At 51.4% G+C, this 25,889-nt stretch overlaps 1 protein-coding gene across 33 annotated transcripts in view; it reads left to right on the forward strand.

The window, feature by feature from the left end:
• The first annotated feature begins 686 nt into the window (after positions 1-686).
• Positions 687-25,889, forward strand: part of CLASP2 (cytoplasmic linker associated protein 2) — a 148,159-nt gene continuing 122,956 nt past the window's right edge. For 16 of the 33 annotated variants that reach the window (XM_072599262.1, XM_072599270.1, XM_072599272.1 and 13 more), the window contains exons 1-6: positions 688-1,081; positions 10,338-10,416; positions 16,289-16,392; positions 17,895-17,986; positions 19,288-19,363; positions 22,878-22,975. In XM_072599262.1, coding sequence (XP_072455363.1) covers positions 833-1,081; positions 10,338-10,416; positions 16,289-16,392; positions 17,895-17,986; positions 19,288-19,363; positions 22,878-22,975 — 698 coding nt within the window. In that variant the 5' untranslated portion in view covers positions 688-832. Of the gene's footprint in view, positions 1,082-10,337; positions 10,417-16,288; positions 16,393-17,894; positions 17,987-19,287; positions 19,364-22,877; positions 22,976-25,889 lie in introns of all 33 variants that reach the window. The other 17 variants (XM_072599246.1, XM_072599252.1, XM_072599247.1 and 14 more) reach the window with 2 other exon arrangements.

Genomic DNA, 25,889 nt, shown 5'->3' on the forward strand with positions numbered 1-25,889 from the left:
GAGTCCCAGGGGGGAGGGGCGCCGTCAAGGTCGAGTGTGTTCCTCCCAGCTTCTGAGGGGGGGCGGGGGGAGCCCTCGGGCCTTGTCCCCGAGGGCCGCACGGACGGGGAGGGTCCCTGCAGGGGGGGGGGTCACGGCCCGGCTCTTTGGGGAGAAGGGACCCCGCTCACGGAGGACCCTCCCTAGAGTTTCTTCCACTGTAAAAGAGGAGGGGCTGTTTCGGGGGAATCAGAACTGGGAAGCGCTAGGTACACAGTCGGAGCTTAATAAGTGCTGGGCCCGTCCGACTGTCGCCTCGGAGACTCCCCTGGGCCTGGCCAAATCCCTCGGCCTCTCTGGGTCTCAGTTTCCCCAGCTGTAGCGGGAAGGACAAGGGCAGGGGGTCCTTCAGGATCAGGAGCCTGCAGCAGGCCCAGCGAGGGCCGGGGCGGGACAGTGATCGCCTGCGCAGATTGGGGGGGAGGAAAAGTACCGCCTTTAGGGGGCGGGTCCCGGTCGGCCGATATGCGCCTGCGCGGGTCGGGGTGGGGGGGTGGGGGTTAGGGGAAGTACCGCCTTTAGGGGGCGGGTCGGTCAGGACCCTCAGGCAGAATGGAGGGCTATCTTTAGAGGGCGGGGCCATCTGCCGCTGCGCGCCTGCGCGGGCCTCGAGAGGCGGGCCGCAGCGCGGCGTCGACGTCACGGGGCGTGGCGGCGCAGTCGCGTGTCTCGCGCCGGGCCGGGGCGCCCCTTTTGAGCGTTTGGGCTCTCGGGCGGTCCGCCGGTCCGGCCGGAAGCGGAAGCAGAGCCGGAAGCGGAACCGGGCTGCGGCCGTGCTCGCCTCTGGGCCGCCATGGAGGCCCCCGAGGACGGCGGCGGGAGCGGGGAGCCGGGGGGCCCGAGCCTGTCGGAGGTGTGCGCGCAGCTGCTGCGGACGCGGGATGCTGGCGGCCGGCTCCTGGCGGGCCAAGAGCTGCTGCGGCGGCTGCGGGCGCCCGGGCCCGGAGCGGGGGCCGCGGGGCAGGAGCCGGAGCTGGACGAGGCCGAGCTGAGCCAGGTCGTGGACGAGCTGACCTCCTGGCTGCCGGCCAGCCACAGCAAGGTGGGGGAAGGGGCGCGAGGGGAGGGGCCGAGGGAGGGGCTTCGAGGAGGGGGCGGGGCCAGGACCAACCAGAGGCAAGGGGACCCGCCCAAGAGGGTGGAGACTGAGGAGAAGGGGAAACTGAGGCAGACGGAGGCCTCCGCTCCTCCTCCTCCGAAGACCCGGAGCCTGCCGGGAGGCACCCCTATAGTAGGAGCGCCCCCTCACGGCAGGGGGCCCTGCACCGCCCAGCCTCTGCCTGCCTCAGCTTCCCTCTCCGCCGGCCCTCCCCTCCTTTTGCAGAGGAGGGCCCAGCGTCCTGTCTGGACAGCCCGGTCAGACGGGGCGGGGGTCCTTGCCACCCCTCTCCCCCCGTTTCCGCAGCCCCGCTGCCCATTTCAGGCGAGTGCCCCAGCTGGGCCTTGGCCGCCTTTCCCTCACCAGCTCCCCGTCTGGAGCGAGGACAGCCGGGCTGCTGGTCCCTTCCCCTCCGTCTGCCTCGGGTTCCTGCAGGGTCAGGCGGGTCACGGTTGTGAAATGCTTGGGCCGGACTGGCCTGGAGGCCTCTGCCTGTTCTGCCCGCTCGGCTCCAGGGTAGCTCTGCTTGTCTGCTGGTGTAAAGGCCTCATTCGCCCGGTAGGCCCGAGCGCCCGGGGTGAGCCCCCCCGGTCTGCACCGTCTCCTCGAGCTGCGGGAAGCCGGGGACAGAGTGGTTGGGGAACGTGGCACCAGACAAGGCAGAAGGCCGCGTCCCTCACGGTGGGGGGTCCTTAGGACACTTCGGGGGCTCGGGGCTGGCCCCGCGTCTGCCAGTTGAACCCTCTCCGGCCCCGGACGCAGAATCGGAGGGCTGGTCACAGGCACGTGGGTGTGATCACCAACGTGGACCAAAGGAAGAACACTTCTCACGGAAACATAGTCCGAGCAAGAACAAAAAGGAACTTTGTGGTCACGTTAGAACACGAACGTGGTGTGTTAGAACAGCGGCGGGAACGTGGTCGCAGTAACACTAAAGGGAGTTTTGTGGTTCCTATTACAGCAGTCCGCGTCACTGTTGGAATGCCCGATGGGTGATGTGGAACATGGGCAGAGAGGCAGGAGGAATCCAAAAGAAGGACTGCGTCTCACCAGCCTGGTGGCTTCGCCAGCAGCCATGAGGAGCAAGAGGTGTGTTGCGGTGAGAGCAATGGGTGCCTTGGCTGTGGCCATTCGTGACCGACATCACACGTGCAGATGAAAGCTCCAGTTGACTTCAGATGGTGAAAGGAAATGCATGAGGTGATGGTGAAGACACTTTCACGGCAAGCATGGGTGCTTCTGCTCCTTTCAAAAGCTGAATTGGCTGGAGGAGTGGAGAGCAGCTGCTGCCATGGGGAAGCCCATCTCACCTGGCAGGTTTCCCCTCGAAAAAGCAGACTGCGATAGAAGAGAGAACATGCCTGGGAAGAAAACTTGGTTTGGAGCAGCTAGAAAATGGTGGCCTGGGAATGAGTCACACTCAAGAGAGTGAGCTGGTGAGATCTCCTTTGGAAGGCATGCAGATGGAGACGAAGACGGAGGCGGGTGGTGATCCTGATGTCAGTGAGACTGCGCCAGTTCTCCGGCCATGGGTCAAGCTCTGTGCACCAGCAGCATGTGCGTGAAGATTTAAAGAAAGGGAAGGCAGTTCAGTCTAGGTTGCTACTGTACTTTAAACAAAAACGTTGAGATTCCCGTGTCAGTGCAGGCTGATCTTAGGGTTCAGCAGTTTTATAAAAAGTTAAACTAAGAATGTTGTTTCTGTAGTTGCTTTATTACTTTGTAATAAATTTGAACAGAAATAGTGTTTTATCCTTTGCTGTTCCATTACGTTAATAAACAAATACAGCTTGTTAAGATTTTCATTGCATTTTTCCACTGGGCTGGAACAAATGCCCATAATTTGATGTAGAATCCTAACTATGAGTAGTGCAGATCCGAATGACGTGCCCACCTCCGGGCATTCCTTGTTTGTTGTGGTTGAAACTTGCTGGTGCAGGCAGCTACCCCAGACCTTCTGACCCCCCATTAAGCCTTCTATGGCACCCCCTCTGTTTGCCTTCTCACCAGGTTGCTTTGACGCAGAAGGATGGGACCCTCTCCTCTAGCAGCAGCTTGTGCAGAGACCACCCCTGATCCCCTCCCAGCACCTGAATCCAGGTCTTCTCGAGCTGCAGCCTCCACTTTGGAAAAGGGCCCAGAACAGCCACCCAGATTCCCACTATGCCTTGCATGTTCCTTCTTCAGCTCCCCTTCAGTGCCCCCCGCCACTAGAATATTAGCCCCTTGAGGGCAGACTTGATTTTCTTTATATTTGTGTCCCCGTCACTTAGCATGGTGCCTGGCACAGAGTGAGTTCTTGATAAATATTTGTTGACTGACAGATTGACTGTGTGTGCTAGGGGCCTTGTCCTAAATCCCTTGGCATTGCCTGGACCTCAGTGAAGCCTTTCTCCAGTTGCATCACTAGCACATCTGTTGTGGTCAGACTGTCCTCTTTCCTGACTCCTGGGCACCCTGTGCCTCTCCATTGCCCTTTGGCGTGTGACCCATGACTCCCAATGCGCCATGGGTGTTAAAAGAACAGGTTACTTTGTTTCTGGCAGGTGAAAAGGCTAATTATAAACCCTGGACAACTTCCTGTTTCCTCCTCTCAGCTCCCAGCCCACCCCTTTTCTGCCTCCTGTGCTGAGGAATCTGAGGCCATCCTGTAGTTGTCTGTCCCACTGACCATGGGTCTGGGAGTGTGCTCAGAGCCTCCTCAGCCCAGCAGACCCTGCCAGGACCCTTAGAGAAGGCTGGGTCAGCCCACACCTTGAGCAGGTGATGAGGCAGGCAGGACCTCAGTAAGGATGAGATGCCTCCTTGTGGCAGCCCTTGTCATGGATGAGAGAACCTGAATGAAAACCTGGCTGTTTACTGGTCAAGTCTCCTATGAGGAAATGGAGTGACTTAGGGAGCACAAGCTGCCCCGTTGGGAATTCAGAGACACATCGGGCAGTTTGTTGTGGGAAATGAGGCCTTCAGATGTAGCACATTGGACACCCAAAGGCCCCAGAGGTGGGATGAGTCACTACGATGAATGGAGGCAGGAGTCCTGGGGGGTTGTTTGGGAGTAGCACTGGTCCTACAGGCCTGTGGCTGGGCTGGCCACTGACCCTGCCTCCAGTGGGAGCCCCCCTTGGGTGTCTTGGTACCCCAGGACATGGATCGTGGACTGACTTGTTTTTTTGGGGGGCATTTTGCTCTTCTGCTCCAACCAGAAAATGGAGTGTTATTTACTGTACTGAGGAGAGGGGAACAAGCATTGATCAAGCGCCCACTGTGTGTCATGACAAATGCTGTATAAACACTTTTGATCCGATAGTAAATGAGCAGATCTGCTTTCTATCTATAGGAGAGGATTCTTATTCTGCAACAGTTTGGTGGTTGCTGTATAAATCCTAGACCCCTGGATCTGGCAGCAGGAAGATCTGAGTTCAAATCCAGCCCCTGATGCTTACTAACTCTGTGACCCTGGTCAAGACCCTTAACCTCTCTGTACCTCAGTTTCCTCATTTGTAAAATGGGGATAACGATAGTGCCCTCAGCTGTGGTGGTTGTGAGGACCAACTGAGTTAGCCTATGTGATCTGCTTTGTGAACCTGTTATCAATGTTGGATTAAAGGGGGGGTGGGCTGAAGGTCATGTTTTGGGGTCTGGCCTGGTGGCAGAGGGACTGGAATGGGATAGCTGCAGCATGAAGGGCTCCTCATTAGGATGGGGGGGGGCGGTTAATGAGAGCACCAGGCACTGCCCCCTTCTGCTTGTTTTTGACCAAGTTAGTGACAGGGATCTGGCATTAGCCTCAGCAGTTCTCCTTGTATTTTTAGTGATTATCACTTAAGTGTTTTTTGAATTTAACTTCTTTTTTCCCCAGTGAGTTGAAATCTGGAAGTTGCCCAAGGGGTTCAGGTTTTGAATTTGTGCAATTTCAGGGCTTTCTGCTCATGAGTGGGTCCTCTTGGTGATGATTCCTGGCCTGGTTTTTCTTCATTTCATGTGTCCCAGTAAATGCTGGCCTTGGGTGGGTACCTTCATCTCTCTCTAAGGCTCCACATCCATGAGGAAGAGGACGGTGTCTAGTATTCATATAGCACTTTACAAATAGTAACTCCTTTGGTCTTTAGAACCAAAGAGTAGGGCTACTCTAATGTTTCAGGTGAGAAAGCTGAGGTGGTGACTTGCTGAGGGTCTGTCTAGGGCTCTAGGCAGAGGGTGAACTCACTCTTCCTGATCTCAGGCCCGGTGCGCTGCTCATGGCCTTCTTCAGGGAAGGTGCCAGCCTGGCTTGGCACAGGGTCTTCTCTTGCCCGGCATTCCCTGTGTTTGTTTTATGTTTGTTTCCAGAGATTTTTAGGCAGACTCTGAGGCTTTCTAGAGACCTCTGTTCCATACGCTTTAGACTTAGCGGGATGCAGAAAAACAAAACAAAGAAGGAATATAGAGACAGAGCTGAACTCACATAGTCAGCAGCCAGTAGCACTGGCAGCCTGGCCAGTCAGAGCCAGATGGAGACTTTGGTCTTGGTGACAGTGTCACATGACTCTGCCAGGGCGCGGCTCTCAAGTGCTTAGGACCACTCAGGGGCTTCCAGAGTGTATTTTATAAAAAGAAATGAATTTAGTTGATACCTGCTATTTTTACTAGCCTTTAATTCTCCGCCCCCCCCCCCCCCCATTTACCATTCTCCCAGAGAGCTATACATCTAGCAAAGAATTTTTTTTAAAGACAGGAAGAGATTTTTAAAAAATCAGCAAAAATTGATTAGTACATTAAAAACCTCTGACATCTGTAATTTCCTATAGTCATGGGGAGGGGGGCAGGAATACGCATTCGCATAGCACCTACTGTTAGGAATGATGGAATTTTGTTTCCACAGAAGTTATTTGAAACATGACTGGTGGCTGATGTCAGAGATAATACTGTTTGTGGGGGATATTGGCCACCTGATAGTCAACATATCTCCTACGTTTCTTTGTTCTGAGACCTTTTTCCTGTGTATCCAAAGCTGTGGGACTTTTTCTATGGGTATCCTGGGCAAATTTTCTAGTCACAGCTTTTTTCAATTCTCTTAGCAATTGAGTAAATTCCTTTCTCATGCTCTGGATGATGTAGACAGCTGGGAGGAAACTCAAAGCATTTTGCCCTTTCCTTTATTTAAGTATAAAGAAAAGTGAAGATGAAAAGTGAGGGGGGAATTGAAATGTGGACATGAGAGAAGAAAGCTAGGGTGTAGATCCACATGAGGGGGATGGGTGTTTTCTGTGAACCTTGACCTGTCCAGTGGGGTTCAGGACATTCGAACCTGGATGGGTTATAAAAGGGCTTTTGTAATTGTCTTAAGGGGTGCTTGTGTCTACAAGGGACCCTTTTTCACAAGGAGTTAAAGGTCAGGTCACCCATGGTGAAATAAAAATCTTATTTTTTAAATTTGCTCCTCTTCAGGTGGAATCCTTGGTAAGACAATTATTTCTCACCCTACTGTATGCTAAGTGCTTTACAGATGTCAGCCTGGGAGGGAGGTGCTCTTATTATCTCTATTTCATAGTTAAGGAAACTGAAACAGAGGTGAAGTGACCTACCCAGGGTCACAGAGCTAGTCGGTGTTAGAGGCTGCCTTGCTTTCCTTTCCCTCCTGAAGGAGCCAGTCAAGATGTCTTGAGATGTCTTCTCATCATCTCTCTTTGAGGGCTTGGGCTTTGTATTTCGAAGTATTTCTGCTTAACTGCTTTATAGTTTTTTCTCTTTATGTTGTATCCAATGTACATGTTGTTTTCTTGACTATTTACTTCACTTTGCAAGCCTGTCTGCACTTTTCTTTAGTCCTCAGTTTTTTTCTTTATTATGGCACACTAATATTCCATTCTGTTCATGTACCACCATTTGTTTAGCCATTCCCCAGTTGATGGTTACCTGTTTTGTTTGAGATCTTTATCATAACAAAATATGCCCAAACATTTTGGTATGGAGAGTCTTCTTTTTGTCCTTAACCTCCTTAAGATGTGTGCTGAGGAGCAGAATCTCTGTCATATGGTATAGACAATTTAGCCACTTTATTTGCCTAATTCCAAATTGCTTTCCAGAAAGGTTGTACTCATTCACAGCTCCACCAACAATGCATTGGTGGGTTGTCTTTCCATGATTTCCCCCAACTCTGGCAATCCTTATCTTTTGTCATCTTTGCCAGTTTGCTAAGTGTGAGACCAAATCTCTGACTTGTTTTCAAAATATTGAAGCTATTTGCTGAGAGTTCCGTCTATTCTCCTCATCTCACATCACTGAGATGCCTTCTCCTTTCTCCATCTCTGTGTCACATGAAGAGGACTCCATGAAACTATGACTTAAAAAGGCCTAGTTGCTATATTTCCAGAAATTACAAACTAATATTGCTTAGAACCAAAGGCCGAAATGGGGGTAGAATCATTCCCCTGATCCCTTGAAAGGTAACCTCAAAAGAAAAACGTCCTAGCTCAATCTGTGGTTTCCAGGTTAAAGTGAAAATACTGCATACCTCCAGAAAGAAGCATTTGAAGTACAGCCAGGATCACAGGAGACCAGGTAGCTTTCACAGGTGAAGAACGGAGATCTGGGAGCACAGTGTTGCAAGAGGTAAAAAATGGAGGCTCATAACTTACTCTGAAAAGCTGAGAATATTCCTCTGGGGAATAAATGACCTCGAGTGGAATAGAGCACTTTCAGGCTTTTCTGATGAAGAGGTAAAAGCTGTCTAGGATCTTTGAAATGCAAACACACACACAAGAGTTCAGAGATGCTTGGAGAGATTGAGCAACTGGAAGGACTTGTTGGATGATGTAGTGCTAACATTTTAATAGGAAGAAAAGAAACCAAGAGTCTTCAGAACCCAGATGTCTTCAGCTGGTATGGAAGGAGCTGAAGTGCTGGGGTGGATTTGTTTGTTCAGAGGGCTTTCTATGTCTTCCTTGTTTTCACTGACTTTATTGTCCTGTAGTGTAGATGGAGGGTAAAAGGAGGAGTCTAAACATCAGTTTAGAAGGGAGGCTGGAACTCGCAATTTCTTCTTTGTCCCTCACAGTTCCTCTAATTGCATAGCCTCTTTTACTTTTTTCTTTTTCTGTTCCTGCTATTGTCATACTATATGTTGTTTTTTCTGGTTCTTTTTACTTCAGTTTGCCCTGGTCCATATAAATAAGAATTTTTCATATTTCTTGTTTCTTCATTTGGTGATATTTCATCATATTTATGTTTGTCCACTCCCCAATTAATGGACATTTACCTCATTTCCAGTACTTTGTAACCATAAAAAGTGCTGCTACCAAAGAATTGTGTTGTTTTTTGAGCTTCTCTTTTTCCCCTCTTAACTTCCTTGGAGTGTGTGCCTGCCTGGGGACTTTGGCAGATGGGCATTTCGATACTCTGTTAGCAGAATTCCCAGTGGCTTTTCGGAATGGTTGGTCCTGCTTCTCTGGGGTCCTTTTGTATTCACTCCTCGTCCCTTTCTCTGGTTTGGAATGTTGGAGAAGCAAAGACTTTTCAGTTCTCATATTCTTTCTAAAGATATTTCAGACTCTTCTTTATTGTTAACGTCCATCTTTTGTCCTGTGCGATGGAGTTCAGGTTTGCAGCCTGGGTCACTCTGGATGACATTCTGCGTGATATTGGTCCTTCTGAACACATTCTTCCCTTCTGTGTTTTATAGTGGGGGCAAAATAGTCCAAATTCAGATGTCCTTTTCTTTGTTTTTCAAGGTTTTTCTCCTGATGGCTGGCTGGGATTGTTTCTGAATTGAATTGTTAAAATTAAAGACTCTGGGTCTTGGAAGTTGCAGCCTGGGGTGTTTGTAGTTGGTTTTTTTCTGGAGGCAATCTGTGAATTCTTTCCATTGGCTTTTCATTTTCTTAGTTCCAGAGGTCTGATCATTTCCTTGAGCCCATCATCCTTTTGGGCTGCCTAGACAGCTTGCACTTTGGCTCCTGTTTGTTGAATTATGTTTGTCCATTCCCTAATTAATGGACATTTACCTCATTTCCAGTACTTTGTAACCATAAAAAGTGCTGCTACCAAAGAATTGTGTTGTTTTTTGAGCTTCTCTTTTTCCCCTCTTAACTTCCTTGGAGTGTGTTGTCCCTGCAGATGTGCTGTGTTCTTATCCTTGCCTTTGCAGGCCTCTCATTTTTGTTCCTGTCTGTTGGGATCCACCAGCTTTGCACTGGCTTCTGGACCCTCCCTCTGACTGAGGGTTTGTAGGCACTAGAGACTAAGTACTGGGCTCCCGCACGTGAATTCCTTTTTCCCCTTCTGGATTCAGGTGCTCACCTTGCCCCGTCAGAGGAAGAAATAGCTGAGGTGGGATCCAGCTCCTCTGCCCTGGTTTGGCTATGTCAGAGCGTAGAGCCCCTGTGGGCCGTGATGTTCCCCTTCCTGCGGGATGGTTTACTTTTACTCTGGTAAGGTCTCACATGGGATTAAGGACAGGGCTTGGACCAGACCCTGGGTTTTTGGTTTCAGAAAGACCAGCAACCTTTCCATGGTCGTCTACACTGTTTACAAGAGCTCATTATATAACTAAACCAATGGAGACAGAAATTGTGACTTAAAGAATTCTACTGAACTTTTCTTTGTAAAGGGATCTTTAGCATGACTGTTAGAAACGCACTTGACACTGAAAAGCGTCAAGGAGAATCTACTACAGCAGAGTTCAGAGAAATTGAACACCTTGGCCAAGAACTCCACCCTTCAGGAAGGGAGAGAAATAGAGAGATAAGGAAGCAAGGGCATTTTAAAAAAGTTACTGCAGGACAGATCGTCCCAACAGAGGACAGATTGGTCCGTTCTCTTCTGGGTCACAGTCTTTTGGGCATGCCCACTCTATGTGATTAACATGCTCAGTCGGATTTTAGGTATCTCGTTACAGTGACTTCATGTTTTTTCTCATAGGCTTTCCCCCAAACAGTTCACCAACCAAGGCTGCACAGAAGAATCTACCCTGCAGTCTGATAGTGATAGGCCACAGTTCTGATTAGCTATCACCCTTGAGAATCGTGACCCTGTGGAAACGGAACTTTTTCTTTTGTTTCCCACAATGATCCATGTAGTTTAGATTACATTGAATATTGATCTTGATTTTTGAAACACTTTGGTAAATGTGGGCAGGCGGATGAATTCAGATCTGGAATTTTATTTGGGATATGCTCTTTTGGAGTCCTTGTGGCCACTAATGTTTTGTTTTTTTCTACAGGTGGCATTACTTGGATTAGAAATTTTAAGTGCCTTCGTTGACAGATTATCAGCAAGATTTAAATCCTACCTACCGTCGGGTAAGCTAAGTAATCTTAGTGTATTTGATTTCTTTTTTTGCCAAAACTGAGTTGTAAGTTAGAGAGTATTTACCTCTTCTCTCTCTGTCAGAAATAAATATTTAGGGGATTTTTTTTTTGAGGGGACAGGTAGTGAGCTTTGGACAGGATAGAATGCCCTTATTGTCCATGAGTATTAGGCCAGTTGGACTGAAGAGCCTTTGCAAGGGAGTGAGGTGAGCACTGGAAGGCTTTGTGTCAGCTCGCTTGTGGTGAGCTTTCGAACAGCTCCATGCTTTGGGGGTTTTTGTAGAGGCCATAAGGTGACATGAAGATTGAGAGGAGGGAGATGTGGCAGGAAAGGGTCTTTTGTTGTTTCTCCTGTGTTCTGCAAGAGGACCAAAGGGAAGCTAGGTGGTGCAGTGGATAGAACACCAGTGCAGGAGTCAGGAGGACCTGAGTTCAAATCTCACCCCAGACACCTGACACTCACTAGCTGTGTGACCTTGGGCAAGTCACTTAACCCCAGTTACCTCATCCTGGGTCATCTCCAGTCATCCTGATGAATATCTGGTCACTGGATTCAGATGGCTCTGGAGGAGAAGTGAGGCTGGTGACCTGCACAGCCCTCCCTCCCTCCCTCAAAACAAAGTCAAGTGCAAGTCAAGTCATCTTTTCTCTGATGGCATGGTCTTCAGCAACAAAGGATGAACACATACACAAGAGGACCGTGACATCATGACTTGCCAGTGGATTGGATTACAGTGAGGCAGGGGTGTGCAGAGTCACCAGCCTCACTTTCTCCTCCAGAGCCACCTGGAGCCAGTGGTCAGACATGAATTGGGATGACTGGAGGGGACCTTGGCCTTTGTAAACTGAGTTCTTTAACAGGTCTCAGTTTGTCTGAGACAATGCCCATTCAGTGATTAAAGTATTTAAAGCCCCATCCTCCCCTCCAGTCTTACCCACTCATACACCAGCCCATCTCCCATGTCCACACCTTTGCCTGGAGCACACTCCCTCAGTGCCTCATTTCCTTCAAATACTCCCTTCAACACACAACTTTCCTGATTCCCCAAGCTGCTTTGTCTTCCCTCCCATCCTTTTTTTGGTGTTGATTTTGTGTGTGTGTATGAACATTTTTCCATTTTATCTCAAGGACCCAGCACATTGCAAAGGTCATGTGCTGATTGATTGGAGTGATTGATGGGAGTGTTTTCTGGGACCCTGAAAATGGAAGCAACTTTCCCAGAGTCCCACAACCAGTATACATCCCACGTAGACCTTGAACTCAGGTCTTTGTGAAGCTACAGCTGAGGCCTGCTCTGTAACCACTAGGCCACAATGCATCTCAGTCTTTGAAGATAGAGTGGGGCTGCATATGTGAAAAATGGGTTAGAAAAGGGAGAAACTGAATGCAGGACACATGGCACAGTGATCTCTTTGGCAGGAAAGGATTGGGGTCCTGAGTGGAGACAGGCTGAGTTTGGGTGGAGGTCCACTCTTTCTGACATGTCAAGATGGAGGTGTTGACAGGACATCTAGGTGGAGATGAGCAGATGGTTGTTGGCGGGTTGCCAGGCTTCCAGAGGCAACTCAGGACTGTGTCTGGAGAGAAATGATGATCGAACCCATCCGCACCTGAGCCAGAGGGTCAGAGGGTTTGCACACTTCATGGGAGCAGAGAGTGCTGAAACGTGAAGGGGCTCCACAGTGCCTAGAGTGCTGGACCTGAGTCAGGGAGATCTGAGTTCAGATCCAGCCTCAGCCACTGACTGACAGGATGACCCTGGGCAGGTCACTTCCCTGCTGTCTGGCTGAGCTTTCTCAGCTGTAAAACATGGAAATAGTAGCACCTGCCTCCCAGGGCTATTTGGGGGGGGGAGTCCAGAATGTCTATCAGAAAGCCTTCTTTTAGTGGGAGCTGCTGCTGTGTGTGTGTGTGTGTGTGTGTGTGTGTGTGTGTGTGTGTACATAGACACACATACATATACACATATCCATCCATCCACATAATGCATACTTATGCAATGCAATACATACGCACTGTAGCACCAATGCGATATTCACAGTGCCTATCCTGCAATTCTGAATCGAAAAATACCACAAACTCTCCACATGGAAGGCAGGACCAGAAGGCCAAATCCATCACAGTTACAAAAATCTACACACGATAACAGTGCAGAGGACAGCACCAGCCCCACGTCTCCCCTGTCACGCTTCCCATAAAGCAGATCCATGAAGCAAACCACAAGCAATTCCAGAATCACTCCTGGGAGCCAGTCTGCAGCCTTCCCAGCTCTTTCTGCTCTCACCACTAACTTCCTCTCAGCTCTGCTCCAGCTTCCTGTTCTGTCCAGTCACCCCAGGCTCCATGGGACTCAGGCAGGCCCCATGGGCCTATTTATGAGTGAGAAAGATCTCCCCATTTTTAATTACCATTACATGCACATGTGTACATGCATGCATGCACACATACCTACACAACCCATCCATCCACACATTCATCCATCCATGCACACCTATGTACACACATGTACAATACATAGTCCACCCACCCACACATGCACACACACATAGAATCCATCTACCCATGCACCCACATGTATACACATATGTGTACATGCATGCACATAGATGCACAACCCACCCACACATGTACATATACGTATATACATGCACACATGCATCCATCCATCCATCCATTCATGTCCACTCAAATATACACATGAACTCAAGTCCAGACACACTCCACGCCTTCTCTCAGCTGTCCCTGCCTTTACCAGGGGTCAGGCCCCTAGCCCCTCACACCTATGTTATGTATATTAGCTTGCTGGGCCTACCATGTTCAGCCACCAAAGTGATTTTCCTAAAATCTGACAGGTCTTATCACTCAGTAAACCCCAGAAGCCCCCCATTGCCTCCAGGATCAAATCCCAAACGCGCTACTTGACATTTAGAGCCCTTGTCACCTTACCCCCAAACTCTCCCCACCATCTTCTTGGCCCTTCCCCATCTTGGATCCCTCTCTCCCCCTTACCCCACCTTCCCACCTTTGTCCCCCTCACTCCCCCATCCAGCCTCCCAGCTGGGCCACAAACAAGCCACTCCGTCTCTTAGCTTTGGGCACTCTCCGGCCATCCCCCAGGCCTGGGGCTCTCTCCCTACTCTTCCCTGCGTCCTGGCTTCCCTGAGTTCCCCAATTCCTCCATTTCTGTCTTTGCATCCTCCACATTTGGCACATTGCCTGGCACACAGCAATCCCAGAATGTGATTTGAAGCCAAGTGGTTTTGACTAGGGGAAAGCCCTCAGCATCAGGGCTGAGGAGGACTCAGGAGGTGGGGGGAGAAGGGACCGAGGACTCAATGGGGAGGACATGGAGGGACAGCCATTGGAGGGGATGTGAAGGCCACAGAAGGTGAATCTGTGACTGAGTGCAAGGAAGTCACCCGACCTAGGTGTGAGCTTTTCTGGAGAGAACACTCAACTGGGCCTGGGCACCAGCTGACCTACATCCTAACCCAGTGCCCTCCCTTACCCCTTTCCTAGCTGCACGGAACTCACCAGTCAGAGGAGGGGAGTTGGAACCATCCTGGCTCCCTCTGCTACCTACACCCTCTCCTCCTTGGGGGAGTCACTGGTGCCATGTCTCCCCCCCCCCCCCCCCAGACTGGTAGCTATTGTCTGCTGACCTCCAGCTTGTCCCTTTCCCTCCCTAGGAGTTTGCTACCACTTCACAATCGCTCTCTCCTGGCACCCCAGCATCCCAGAGATGGTCACCCCTGCCTGCTCAGAAAATTCCCTGATGGGGTCATCACTTTTTCCCATGTCCTCTTTCCCTCTGTCTTATGCCCCCTCTCAGCCATAAGATCTCGAGCCCAACCCTCCAGGCCTTTGCCTGTCCACTGACTGCTCTCACTTCACTTTTCTACTGGGAGCCCCTGTGAACAGGGTCTACTCTACCCCAGCCCCCAAATCCCTTGCCCCCTTATCCTTTGGATTTCTCCCTCCATCTGCAGAATGGGTGGAGAAATGAGACCTTGAAGCCTGGGGGGTGTTATAGATGTCCATTTCCTCATCCTTTTGGGTCTCCCTAAGGGGTTCAACCTTCCCTTCTCCACCCTTGCTCCTGCCTCCCTTGGCTCCCCCTCCTACCATGGCTCTATCTTCTCCCCTCCCCCTCACATCCCATCATTCAGATGTCTTCTGCCACCTTCTCCTTTCCCATCTCATTTGAAGTGGTCCCATTCCATCATGTCCGCTCTCCAGTGGCTCTTGTCTGCTGATGGCCTTCTTGTCATGGCTCCCCTCCAGCTGGGTTCCAGGCCACAATCCCGAGGAGGCCTTCTCTGTCTCTGTCTCCTCTCCCTCCCTCTCTCTTTTCTCCTTTTCTTTCCTTTCCTCTCTGTCTCTCTGCCTTTCCTCTCTCTCCTGTGTCTCTCCTCTTTCTCTGTCTCTCCTTCTCTGTGTGTGTGTGTGTGTCTCTTTCCCCTCCCTCCCCCCCTTCCTGCTTGGTTCTTGGGTGTCTGCATTCATCATTCACCTGAAATGGCTCTGTCCAGGCTCTCCAGCTATCTTTTTGCTGCCACCTCGAGGGCCCATTTGCCAGATCTGCCCCTCTTGGCCTCTGCTCTGTCTTTGACAGTGATCTTGGTTCTCCTTTGTGTCTGACGGCTCCTTCTCCAGCTCCGGGCCTCTCCATGTTTCCAGCGAGGCAGGGCGGTCAGCCAGATGATCAACAGATATTCCAGCAAGCCTAGACCAATCCAAGCATCTGCTGTCCCTGCCCTCACAAAGTTTATATTCCCATGAGGGGAGGACGTACCAATAACTCCGTCCACACAAGACAGACATGGGGTTAGCAGGAGGCACCCACATTGCAAGCCTTGGCCAAGGTCTCCTGAGGAAGCGGGGGTTGCAGCTCAGTATGATGGAAGCCAGGAGGTAGAGATGAGGGAGCGAGTTCTAGGGGATGCAGGGGTTGGCATTACTGGATTGCCGAGGACATGAAGGGCCATCTGGTGGGGGAGGAGGGGAAGAGGCCGAAAGCTAGACTTGGGCCTGACATCCGGAGAAGTTTTGAAGTGGCCAGAATTGCAAGGAGAGGGCCTGGCCTCCCACCCTATATCTGTTAAAAAGCTGCCTCTGACTTTAGGTGGTTTTTACATGTCTCCCTTGGGCCTCAGTCCTGAGTACCCTACAAGGTAGCCACGGTATCCAGCTGCAGTGCACCAGCTCTGGAGGCAATTGGGGGTGTTACCCTGGGTGATGACTGAGCTTCCCACTAGCTCAAAACCCTGTTTCTATACTCTGTAGGAAGCGGTGACAAGAATACCTAGAGTGTAGTAACACGTTAAGTTTGTTTTTCAAATATTACATGAAATGCAGCCATGGCAGGGTGGACCAAGCCCAGGAGCTGTGGGCCCAGATCCTGCCTGGATGATCTGAGGTCTCGGGGCTCTGGGCAGAGTCAATGCTGCCCTGCCTTGGCAGCTTGAGGCGAGAGTACCCCTGGGCCCACCAGTGATGTCCCAGGTGTGGTTCCTGTCACTGTGCCCACATCTTGCGTCTTTGGTGATTACCTGTCAGACTCCAGTTGATAGATGGCTGGTATGGAGTGCTCAGTTCTCAGCTCTCATCTTCCTTCCTTTGTCTCCCCAAAGCATCGGTGAGGTGGGTGGAAGAGGTTTTGGGGCAGCGACTCTGGGCATATCACTGAACTTCTCCTGCCTCAGTTTCCCCTTCTGCAGAAAGGGGATCAGGACTAGGGTGGTTGTGAGGATTAAATGAAATCTCAATTGTAAAGCTGTCAGCACATAGTAGGTACTATCAGGAAAGCTGTGAGTTCCTGTGCTTGTCACTGGTTGTCCTTAATTGTTTTGTTTTCTTTAGTTATTTCAGCTTTAATAGACCGACTGGGAGATTGCAAAGACCAGGTCCGAGAGCAGGCGCAGACTCTCATCTTGCAGCTCATTGATCAAGCGGCTTCACCCATGGTAGGCTTTCTTCCCCTGGAGGACTGGAGTCCACAGCTGGCCTCTGTCTGGTAGAGGGTGACCCTTACCCAGGATTGTCACAGGCCCCAGGGAGCTCCTGTGTGCCAAGTACGTAGTAGGTGCTGTTTTAATGTGCAGCTGTTGCTTTTCAGACCAGATGAAAAGCCAGCTGTTGGAAATACAAGTCATACAGCGCACTTTCAAAAACACTGCAGAGTAGTGTGGCCACTGACCCCTGAGACTTTGGCTTCTGGCTTGTCTGCTCCCTTGAGCGGTTCAGACTAGATTAGGGTCTTGTTCTCCAGGACACCAGGGGTCCATGGGGCCAGGGGTTTGGGCGGGGCTGGGAAAGGGTGGCCAAAGCTGCCGAGCAGCGCTCCCTGTGAAGAGTCCAGTTCGAGGGAAGTGCTGCCTTTGAACGGCCTTTCCTTGTGCTTCTAACCCGGTCTGGAGGCTCTTGCTAGCTGATCTTGACAATACTTTGACCAGAAGCTCCTTTTTATTACTGATAGGAAAAAATTCAGTCTCAAAGCTTATTTTGAGATCTTATGAATATTGCAATTATGAAAATAAATTCTGTGATAGTTGGGGAAAGAAAAGATCGCTAAAACAAGCCTCTGGCTAAGTGCCAATGAGTTATTGTAAAAATGAGCTCTACCATAGAACTTTATTCCCCATGGATACAGGAACTGTTTGGGATGTGTGTGTGTGTGTGTCCATGTGTCCATGTCCATGCGTGCGTGTGTGTGCGTGCGCATGTGTGTGTGCGCGTGCGTGTGTGCACATGTGTGTCTGTGTGCGTGCCTGTGTGTGCCTATGTGTGTGTCTGTGTCTTTGTGTGTGCCTATGTGTGTGTCTGTGTCTTTGTGTGTGTTGTGGAGTGCTGTGAAAAATGGGAGGCCTTCATTCCTTCAGAAGCTGGTTTTCTCCTCCTTGGGGGCCCGCGTTTGGCCATCATTTAGGCATTACAGTGTCTGCTGAGCTTTTTCAAAAAGAAAGCAGTGTGTGGAAGGCCACTGTTAGCCGGTCCAGAAATTGAACAGAGATCTCAGTGTCAGTGGCAAGGGCCGGCCAGGCCTGTTCCCATCACCCTGCAGCTGTTGCCAGGCAACACTGACCTGGCGAAATGCTTCTTGGACCACGGAGAGTCTTTTGGCTGCATTGCAAGGGAAAGACAGTGGAATATGTTTATCCAAGGTCCTGGGTGTAGGCCTTTCTGGGTCCTGTAACTCCTCTCTCTTAGAGAGAATGTGGGGAAAGTGTCAGGTTCCTCAGGGAGGGGCTTCATGCAGGAGGAGAATCCTAATTCAAGGGTAAATCAAATAGATGAGAAAGCAGGGTTCCTGCAGTTACACCTCAGAGATGTGGGGGAAGAGGAAATCCGTGTGGGGCTGGATGGAAATGCAGCTTAGCCAGAGCAGCCAGGCGGTTCTGGCAGAGGGGATAGCAGAGACATTCTGTTTGCAGTAATTCATGATTCTTCTCTCTCTTTTTCCCACTAGTATGTTTGGGAGCACTTGACTGCTGGTTTTAAACACAAGAACTATCGGTCCCGAGAAGGTGTCTGTCTGTGTCTTATTGCCACCTTAAACACGTAAGCAGAAGAACTTAAAAACACTCCCCTGCCCCTTCCCCACAGCCCTCATCCCCACCTTGGTTCTAAGCTGCAGAAGTGACATGTTTTCGTGGGTATTGTAGCCACCTCTGTTTTTAAGCCCTGATGCCTCTGACGTTTAGCACTTATTCCTGAGAGGATTTTTGGATGTGGTTTTATACTGACTGGGGGATGTTTGGCCTTGGGGACAGGAGCTCTGCCTTCAGATAGACACATCCTGGGGAGTCACATCCTTGGCCTCTCTTGCATGGATGCCTCAGGCTAGTTCACCCTGACTTCCTGCTGATTCCCGTGAGCCTTGAGATGAGGGAGTCTCAGTTTTCTGGACCCTCAGAGAATGGTTGTTAGGGGTCATTGGTTGCCAGTACTGGGCTCAGCACTGTCTTTGAGAAACTGTCTTTTTGATGGTGAGCAGTCAGTCTGGCCCTGTTCTCCTCTCAGCTCTGTTTTCCCCTTCTCTGCCTTCTCTCCCTTGTCTGTGCTGCTTGCCCCGCGGGGCTGGCCCTTGCTGTCTTCAGAGTATCTTGGAGGATGGTCCTTCAGGTGCTTTTCTCTGCTCCCCTTCTCTTTCTTTACTGCTTCTGGCCCTTGAGCCGATGGAATTGTTCTGTCATCATTTAAAACATTTGTACTGACCTCTGCTTTGCTCATTCCGAGTCTTGGGGGACTTTCCAAATTCTCTTGGATCTGGTGTCAGGGTCAGTTCCCATTTCTTTCTGTTTTGCTGTGGGATCTCAGGTGAGCTTGCCTGTCCCTTGCTCCTTTTCCTCCCACAGCTCTCCGCCTTCTGTCTCCCTCTCCCTCCACCCCCCACCTTCCTTCCCCGTCCTTCTGCCACTCTTGCTCCGGCAAGTACAGCACAGAAGTTTCAGCAGTGCCAGGACATTTTGATTTTCAAAGCAAAAAGCAGCGGCATTAAGGATGCTCTCCCATTGGCTCCTCCCCAAAGCTGCAACCTTGGTGGGTGGCGCACCACCTGGCAGGGGAGACAGGCTTGGCTTCAGCACTTGGGCTCGGTGGCAGTTCTTGTGCCCACATGGTGAATGATGTGGACTTTTCTTAATCTACATTTCCAAAACTCTTATGAATACAATTCCTTCCCTTCTTGTTCTGTGTAGTGCCTGTGATTCTTGTGGTCCTTGCTGTCCTCTGCCCAGTCTGTCTACCATTGCCCTAAGCATTGAATGATGGCCCCTTCAGAAGCGAGAGGGAGCGGGCATGATGCTGAAATACGGGGTGCTGTCGTGATACTAAGCTCTTTCTCCCCTTTTGTTTTAAAGCTACGGTGCACACTCGCTAGTCCTCAGCAAGTTGGTGCCACATTTGTGCCTCTTATCTGGAGATTCCAATGGTCAGGTAAGGAGTGTATTTGTGTTCACACATGGAGTTGTTGGCTTCCTTTTACCCTGAAAGTTCCCATAACTCCTTTGAGATCCCTCAGCTTGAGCCAGTGGGGTTTCCTACTGTCAATTACCGGACTTGCCAAGGGTTCTGTAAGATATGAAGGCTAGTTCTGGGCTCCCTGAGCCATGTGGCCACTGCTGGCGTGACTCCTGGTTCCTCTCCACGCTGGCTTTCTCCCCGGAAGGGTGACATAAGGCTTATCTTGCTCTTGGTGCTAGAACATGGCGCTCTTTGGCTTTGGCTGTACCCAATGGCCTGGCTGTGCTTTGGCTCCCATTCCTAAGGAGGGACTCCATCAGGAGAGGCCCACACTTTACAGAGAGGATCTCCTCTGATCCACGTCAGGACTGGGATGACTCACACCCTATAAATGAGGAAACTGAGGCAGGCAGCATCAGGAACTTGGGTAGCTCTGAGCTTCCTCCTGTCCAGCTTGCCTCATCAAAGTGAATTGAATCCAATTGCATTGGCAGGTTCTACCTCTCCCTTTCTCCTGGTGGCTCTTCTGACCTTTTCATCCTCATCCCTCCTCATGCCTCCCTCTCAGCTGCTTTCTGTCTTACAGAAAAAATGGGGGCCTTTCTCCTTGAGCTGCCTCACTTGTCCTCCCCATCTCCTGTGAAGAGGAGGCCCTCCTCCTTGCCAAGGCCAGCTTATGCCATCCCATCTTTCCTGGCAGATGCCCCTCCAGCCTTCCTCCTCTCCACTTTTGTCACTCATTTTCAGCCTCTCCCTGTCTCCTTTCCCTTGCCCATAGTCATTCCCAGGGCTTCCCCATGGCTGCGAGCCGTCATCCCATCTCTCTCTTCTCGTTTTGTGGCTGGACCACAAAATGGAAGTGTAGATAGAAAGGCTCTCTACACTTGGGCCTACACTTCCTTTCCTCTCCCTTGCTCTTTAACTCTTGATAATCTGACTTGTGCTCATCACTCTCTCCAAAGCTGCCACGATCTTGTCATGAGCAAATCCCGTGGCCTTTGCCCAGTCTCCAGCCTTGAACACTGCCGCTCGCTCTCTCCTCCTTTGTCTGATTCTTTTCTAAATTTTCATGATGCTGTTTTTGCTTTCCTGCTTCTTCTCCCTCTCTGGTCACTCATCCTCAGCCTCTTTGGCTGGATCCCCCTCTGGCTCCAACCTCTCACCATGCACATCCCTTAGGGCTCTGTCCTGGGCCTTCTTCTTTTCTGTCCTACTTCACTTGGTGGTCTCATTACCTGTCACAGATTTAACGAACATCTCTTTACTGATGATGACTCTCAGATCTACCCATCTTGCCCTAACCTCCCTGCTGAACTTCAGTCTCGCATCTCGAACTGGATGTTCAGTAGACATCTTAGACGCAACATATCCAAAGCAGAACTCATTACCTTTGCCCCTAACCTCCCCCCCATTCCCCAGTCCCTCGGGCTCCCAACTTACTCCTCGCTCTCACCCCCCAGATCCAGGATGGTGCCAAGGTTCTTTGTCTCCCCAATACACCCCTTCTGTCCTCTGACCCTGCCCTTTTCCTGACACAGGCCCATCACCTTGTGCCTGGACTTCCTGCTGTAACTGGCCCAAGGGGTCTGCCACCTCTGTTCATCCACTAAAGGGTCTTCCCTAAGGCTCAGGCCTCCTACTCAGTATCTAGCAGCTTCTTATTACTTCCAGATTCCAATCCCAAGTCCTCTGTTGAGCCTGATCTCCCCAGGACCTTGGGGCCCAGCAACAGCGGCCTCATGACCCCCTGTGCCTGGTATATGCTCCCTCCTGCCTCCTCTGGCTTCCCCCACATCCCAGCCCACCTCCTTCCCTGCCCTTCTGTCTCATGATGATTCCCACTCGCTCTGTACCTTGTTTAGACATTGCTGTTTGCAGAAGCCTGGCAGCCCCTTGAAGGCAGGCACTGGTTTTTTGCTTTCTCTTTTCACTCCAGAGCTTCAGGTAGCTAATGATTGATGCTTGACTGACCTATGGACTCTGGTTTACAGAAATTTATTTTATCATGAGTTTGGTATGGACTGATCCCGTAGGGAGAGTGATGGGTGACCAGTGGAGGGTCCGTCGTCCTACTTGTCCCCTGGCAGTATCTGGAGAAAAAAGGAGGACTTTGGGGGCCCCAAAGTTTCAGCTGACAGAGAGCACGGGCCTATTTGAGGGGGACTGGCAAGGAGGATGGCTCCTTACCAGAGGGCTGGGAGATGGACTTGGCTCATGAGCGTTCATTAGTAGCTGGACATCAGCTTGGAAGGTGGTCTCCCCTGGAGGCCCTAGCCATTGGGGTTTTTAATGATGATTCTCATGTGGGTGCCCACTTCTCAGATTGGTAGGAGGATTAGCTGGCCAGGTTCCAGTGGGGAATTCAGCAACTAGAACCTTCTTTTGGATCTTTGAAGCAGACATGGTGTCGAGTTGTCCTTTGAGGGACAAAGAAGCGCATGCATCCAGTGCTTCCAGGCGTGACTTGGTGGCCTCAGGCTGCACTCAGGCCTGGCTTTTGTGGACCCTTGGCAAGTGTGTGTAGCCTCCTTGTGGCCTCGCCCCACCATGACTGCAGTCCTGCGGCCTCTGGCGAGGACCTTGTGTTGGGGGAGAGCTTTCCTTGCACTACTTTTGCTGTCAGTGTCCTGGGGTGGTTATAGGATCCCTCCAGCATTAAGAGATAACACAGGCCCTCAGATTGTAGCCCCTTCTCTCCCTCTACCAGAGCCCTTGTCCGGTTGGGCTTGGGCTTGGTGGCCTTGGTGGGCCCTTTCAACTCTCGGATTCCTTGTTCTTTTTGAAAAGCAAGGACCAAAGGTCCCCCAAGAGCTTGACCTGTGCCCAGTGGGAGAAACTGGGGGACCTCAGCAGTGAGGCCCTTTGAGGTCCGAGGCTGAAGCTGGGAGCTCAGTGCTGGGCTAGGCAGCATATGCAGGCCTAAATCCACACAGTCTATCTGCACCCTTGTAGTTGGAGGTACAGCATACAGGAGGGGATGGCTGGACCCTTCGAGGCTTCCCAGACTTCTCTCTGCCAGTATTTTCCATACCCTGCCTGGGAGCACCTTGGGCCACAAGGTTCTGTTATGGAAGCTTGGATCCCAGGGATCCCCGTGGCACAGGGACCAGCACGTGCTGGGGAGTGACTGATACAACCCCTTCTTTTGACATGGGCGTGAGCCTTCTGGGCCCCTGTGGGAGGTGACTTCTATCTTCTCTGTGTTCCAGTAGTGGGGACATCCAGGACATTGGGCAGGAACTTTGCCCAAGGTGGAAGTGATGTGGGAGGCCTGGATGGGACCTCTCCAGGCCTCCCCAAGGTGAGGCCGCGGCCACGTCTTGTGCATCATGGATGTTTGGTCTTGGCTGAGGTGCAGAAAAACCCTGACGGGAGTTCTTAATAGCAAAGAATCTTGACAAGTGACCCAAGGTGCTTAACCATGTTTGCTTGTGGGATGGCAATAGTGAACATTTCTGTCACTTTCATCTCCCAATTCCTTTGACAGGTGAGGGATGCTGCAATCTTGGCCATGGTGGAGATCTACCGCCACGTGGGAGAGAAAGTCAGAGCAGACCTCAGCAAGAGAGGTCTGCCCGCTGCCCGGTAAGCACCATAGCCATGTCTCTCCTGTCCTGTCAGCACACCTCCCCAGGGAGAGAAGTGCACAGGTGTGAAGCTCAGAGCAGGAAGGGAAAAGGTGTGATGGCATCTCCTCCGTCTCCAGGGATGCCAACTTCTACACCTGGCTCCTTCTGTCCAAGGCCCTGCCCATGGACAATCGATAGGGAGGGTCAGGGGAAGCTGAGGGGACCCTGACCTGCATGAGTTCCTGTTCTCCTGGGGAGTCAAGGGGGTATATGTGGGGGCCCACATAGGCAGGCGAGAGGGAGGGGATGGACATCTGAAGGGATCAGCAGAGGCCTCCTGAGGAGGGGATGAGGCAGCTGAACTTAGGTAGATATAGAGGAAGTACATGCACAGTGTTGGGGATGGCATGTGCCTGAGCTGTGTCAGGGTGCCACAAGGTGGGGTGTTACACCAGGCCTGGAGCCCCAGGAATGCCAGAGGGATAGCAGCCATGACACCCAGCCTCCTTTGCCTCTTGTCGGCTAGGAAAATGAAGTCCTCTGAGAGCAGAGCCTTGCCAGGGTCCCACAGCAGATCAGCATCTGTGTCTATACCTGCTGGATTGCACTGCCATCCCTGTCTAGGGGCCTTACCTGGGGTAGATAGGGGCAGCGTGGTGCCTTCCACAGAGGCAGGACAGAAGAGATGGACAGGTTCTAGAGACATCTGGTCATGGGCTCCCGAGTGCAAGAGCAGTCCAGCCATGCCTTGGATGCTTGCCCTTGGGGAAGCTGAAGAGGGCTGGGCTACAACGTGCTTGAGTTTTCTCTGAAAGCCAGGTGGCCCCTCAGTGGCTCCCCACAGCATGTCTTTGGCCTCTTTCCTGCTTCTTGGGCCTCTGTAGGTCGTGGGCTTGGGAGCAGAGGACACTGAGTTGGCACTCTGAAAGGAAGATCCTTTTGCAGTGGAAAGATGGCTCAGTCTTAGCCTCTGTGGTCCCCCCGAGGGAGAGAGTAGCTCATGTTTGCTCTTTGGTGGGGTAGCCAAGGGGCTCGTCAGAGCCGGTTAGGTAGGAGCTCACAGGCAGTCAGAAACATTGCTTTTTGATGTTTGGTATATACAAAACAGTGTCATGAAAGCCAGTTTTTCTTGTGCTATTGTGTGCACCCAGTGTATACAGAGGAGATTCACACTGGCAGCAGCACACTTGTGAGTATGTTGAGAGTCAGATTTACAGTATATCTGCAAAAGAGGAAGCTTGGGCCTCCTTCATTCCAGAATGGGTGACAGGGAAAGAGTCTGGCAGGGGGCAAAGGGATTGAGCATCACTGAGAACAAGGCTGGTGAGGGGAGCAGGGCAGAGTCTTGCCCACGACCCCTGACACCAGAGTGTGTCCTGGAGGAGGTTCCAGGTCCACAAAGACCACCCAGAGCATGCTCTGGCCTGGGATAGCTGGCTCCTTTAAGGACCACTCTCTTCTCCCGGGGAAAGAGTCATCCTTCATGTCCATCGTTGCCCCACAGAAGAAATCAAGGATGGCCAGGAAGCCAGCACACTGAGGGTGTGAGTGTGATTGATGCCCATGGCAGCGAGATGGTTGGAACTGAAGGGGAGGGAAAGAAGACAGAGCTACCAAGGAAGGTGGCAGGCATGGTGGGGCAGAGGACCCACCCCCCCCAGGCATGGCAGGGCAGAGGACCCACCCCCCAAGCATGGTAGGGCAGAGGACACCCCCCCCCCCCCAAGACATGGCAGGGTAGAAGACTCCTCCCCAGGCATGGTGGGGCAGAGGTCCCCCCACCCCCAAGACATGGCAGGGCAGAGGACCCACCCCCCAGGTATGGCAGGGCAGAGGACTCCTCCCCAGGCATGGTGGGACAGAGAACTGTCTCCCTCCAAACATGGCAGGCAGAAGACCTCGCCCCAGACAAGGCAATAGACCTGGGCTGAGAATCACAGTTTCCTCTGCTTCCAGAGAAGGGGGAATCTTACAAGGAAGGCTGGACTTTGTTGCTGACTTGTTGCCACAGAGCTGGGGTGGGGCTTTCTTTTTCACAGTCATCAGTTTTCAGCTAGTTCTCCTCAGCAAACACCCTTTAAGTCACCCATCATCTTTACCAAAAGTACAATGCCAACAAGTATCCCCTCAGAAAACAACCCAGAGAGAGCTGGCCTAACTGCGGCCTGCCTTGCAGGGATGCCCAAGGATGGGAGAGCAGGCCCTGGCCCCAGAGTGGGTGGTGTGCATCTAGCCTGGGCTGACTCGGGAAAACCAGGCTCACCAGTCAAAAAACTTGAGAAATCAGTAGTGTGACCAATGTCCAGTGGAAGGGCCGACCCAACAGGTCCTGGTGGGCGCCTGTCCCCTCAAGGTTCTGCTCTTGACTCTCTACCTTCACCCCTCACCCCAGCCCATTTCCCTCCATTTGAGCAGTAGCTCTCTGCAGGCAGAAGGGGCTCTGCTTCCCACTCTGGCGCAACTTAACTCCAGCTTGGGGACTTTGTTTTCTTTTAGTTGGGTAACAATTTTATTGAGGAGGTTGGGAGAAAAACTGGGTTTCTTATCTAATTCTGCTATATGGTCAACTTTTGAGTAATTCAGTTCAGTTTGTCCATCATTCGCTTGTGCTGGGCACTGCACCAGACACCTGCAAGGACCTTGCTGTGCCCATAGTCCCCTGGACATGCAGCCAAAAGAGGGAGTTACTTGTCCTCTTTGTGGGCCTCAATTTCTCTGTGGTTCAGAAGGTCAGCTTCAGCTGTGATTTTCCTGTGAATGGGCCTGGGACATATATGCCCAGGGCTTGGTCTCCACAGAGGCAGAGACTGAAGTCAGTTGCCTCAGAATCAGGAATGTGGCAGATCAAACTTAGCTTCCAGCACCATTCAGCAGCTTCCTCCACGTGGCCTTAGGGAAGGTGGTCCTTCTAGGCCACAGTTTCCTCCTCT

This window comes from Notamacropus eugenii, chromosome 3, assembly GCF_028372415.1.
Source record: "Notamacropus eugenii isolate mMacEug1 chromosome 3, mMacEug1.pri_v2, whole genome shotgun sequence".
Classification (NCBI taxonomy): Eukaryota; Metazoa; Chordata; class Mammalia; order Diprotodontia; family Macropodidae; genus Notamacropus; species Notamacropus eugenii.